The sequence below is a fragment of the Lipotes vexillifer genome, unplaced genomic scaffold (assembly GCF_000442215.2).
Source record: "Lipotes vexillifer unplaced genomic scaffold, Lipotes_vexillifer_v1.1 scaffold921, whole genome shotgun sequence".
Lineage (NCBI taxonomy): Eukaryota > Metazoa > Chordata > Mammalia > Artiodactyla > Lipotidae > Lipotes > Lipotes vexillifer.
The window spans coordinates 2,454,840-2,457,406 of NW_006787800.1; the positions used below are offsets into that span (position 1 = coordinate 2,454,840).

At 55.5% G+C, this 2,567-nt stretch overlaps 1 protein-coding gene across 4 annotated transcripts in view; it reads right to left on the bottom strand.

Annotated features, from left to right (window-relative positions):
- The window catches only part of GRM4 (glutamate metabotropic receptor 4), a 117,568-nt gene that overhangs the window by 37,215 nt on the left and 77,786 nt on the right, over nucleotides 1–2,567 (bottom strand). For all 4 annotated transcript variants that reach the window (XM_007460848.1, XM_007460850.1, XM_007460847.1 and 1 more), the window contains one exon: nucleotides 1,043–1,178. In XM_007460848.1, the coding sequence (XP_007460910.1) occupies nucleotides 1,043–1,178 (136 nt within the window). The remainder of the gene's footprint in view (nucleotides 1–1,042; nucleotides 1,179–2,567) is intronic.

A 2,567-nucleotide genomic window follows, 5' to 3' on the forward strand; every position in this document is an offset into this window, starting at 1 on the left:
AGATGCTGGTTAGCAATGGGGAGGGGGGATGCACGGGGGGGCGGACCGGGCAGGCTGGGCTAGGCAGGTGGGCAGGTCGACCGGAGGGCACAGCGGACTCTGACAGCTCAGGCCAACTATCTGAGGGAGGAGGCCTGGGGAGAACCACATCTCCTCTGCCAGTCAGACTCTGAGCAGGGGCTGTGTCTCCCACTGAGACTAGGGAATCAAGGAGGCAGGCCCCTCTTGGCCCTAACATACAGTCTCGGAGAGATAGTAGTGAGAGAAAAGGCAGGAAAAGGGAAGTGGGTTAGGAGGGGTGCTCAGGGGTCATCTTCTAAGGGCACCTGAGTTTCTGACCTGTGACTCAGGACCCAGGGGCAGATGTGCAGAGAGGTGGGGTGGTCCAGGGTTTCTGCACTGCATGGTTCTGGCACCCGGAGTCCACCTGCCCCCAATCGGCAGATGTGGAGACTGAGGACCAGGGAGGGGACTATACTGCCCACAGTGAGTGTGTGCCCAAATCAGGACTAAAACCTCAGCCCAGGCCTCCTCCCACTACTCTAAGCTCACCAAAGAAAGGAGGGAAGGGCTGAGAGGTGGCCAACCTTGCCAGCCTCTGCTCTAAGCCCCTTATGCACATTCCTGCATTCAATACTCAAGCAACACCATCAAGCAAGCATAATTAGCTTCTCTCTTTTTTTTTTTTTTTAAAGCAGAATAGAAGCCCTGAGAGGTTGAGAAACTTGCCTGAGGTCACACAGCTAGTAGGAAGGACAGCAGGCGAGGAACCTAGGTGCTCTGACCCCAAGCCCATGGCCTCAGCCCCTCTGTAAAAGTACCTGCTTACCATCCCCAGTTGGTAGAATGGATGCAGGAAACAGCGAGGGGAAGGGGAGCCCATTAGCAGTAGCCTGTGCCCCAGCCAGAAGGGTGTCCCCACCACCCACTCACTGGCCCACCCCATCTCTCTGGACCCCAGAGTGGGTCAGGCTTGCCTAGGAAGGTCTCCAGCGGGGATCCCCAGCTCCCAAGCCCCGCCCCAAGCCCCACCTGCCCTCACCTGATATCATCCTCATTGGCAAAGATGATGACCGCCCTGGCGTTCGAGGTCTCCAGGAGGCGCCGGATGATCTTGTCGAACTCCCCAGGCTTGGGTTCCCGTGGTATCTTGACCGACTGGGCAATGCACACACCCCCTGCAAGAAGGGCACCAGTCAGCCTGGGGCGGACAGAGTCTCTCCCCCAACCCACACTCCTGGGGGCTGCTCACGGCCCTGTAGCCTGACTCTTAGCTCCCAGGTCCCCATCTCTGGGCACGGGCTGTGCAGTCAGGATAGCCACAGTGGGAATTTCGGCTCCACAACTCACAAGCTTGGTGACCCTGGACATGTCACTTAGGGTCTCTGTGCCTCAGTTTTCATAAATAAAATAGGTTGTTAGCAAGAGGCAATGCAGCATTGTGCTTAAAGCTAGACTGCCTGGGTTCAAATCTCAGCTCTGCTACTTACCGCTGTGTGATCTCGGGCTGGTTACTGAACCTCTCTGTGCCTCAAATACATCATCTATAAAGTGAAGATAATGATACTACCTATTTCATAGAGTTGTTATAAAGCTAAGTGTGTTCATGCATATAAATACAATAATATCTGGCACATAATAAGTGCTCAGTAAACATTGGTTCTTTTCGATGTAACCACCTCATAAGGTTTTTTGGAGGAGTAAATCTGAGAACGAGAGCAAATTGCCCACCCTGGGCCATTAGTGCCTCTGGCACCCACATCCACACACACCAACCAGGGCTCTTGTCCCCGTGCCCCATGCTCATCAACAGCCCCCTTAGTAAGAGCAGTGCGCATGGCTGCTGACTCGTGCCCACACATCCTGGGCAGCACTGCTGCAAACCCAGCTACAGTCCTCATCCAGGTCTTCCCAGGTTCCCTTCCAGGAACCCGCAGGCCACTCAGTGTGTAAGTCTCTCCAGCTCCCACCCTGGCCTGGCAGGTCGCCTTGATACTCGAGGCCCCGCCCATCTTATTTGTGATCAGATTCCTAGCAGGGAGCTCAGGAGAGCCCCGGAAGGTCATTCTAACCAGAGTGCTTTGGGTGGAGAGACTGGAAGAGCTCTGATTGGGGTCAGAAGGTCTTTAGGGGCCCTCCTGTCACCCCTTCTTCTCTGGGCCACCACCTACCTGGCTGAGTCCTGGGGAAGGGGACCCAGGGCCTACCTGCCTCTCAAGCTCATGCCTCTGCAAGAAGCCCAGCCCCCAAGTCTGCAGGAGCCAGGATGCAGTCAACACACCCCGGAATTCACAGCCAGGCCATGTGGCTTTACAGAAACCCTGGAAGCACTTTCTACTTCACACAGCCAGTCCCCAGCCTCAGACGTGTCTCTCCAGTGCTGCCAGGGGACAGGTATCATGCGTGTGTTACAATCTCCCCTCATCTCCTGCTACAAAAGCACTGTGGACCACTGTTTCTATCAACTGCATTTGACAGATGAGGAAACCGAGGCTCAGAAAAGAGAACTGGTTTACCCAAAGCCACACAATTCCCTGCCTCCAGAGAGTAAGACCCCCCCCCCCCAG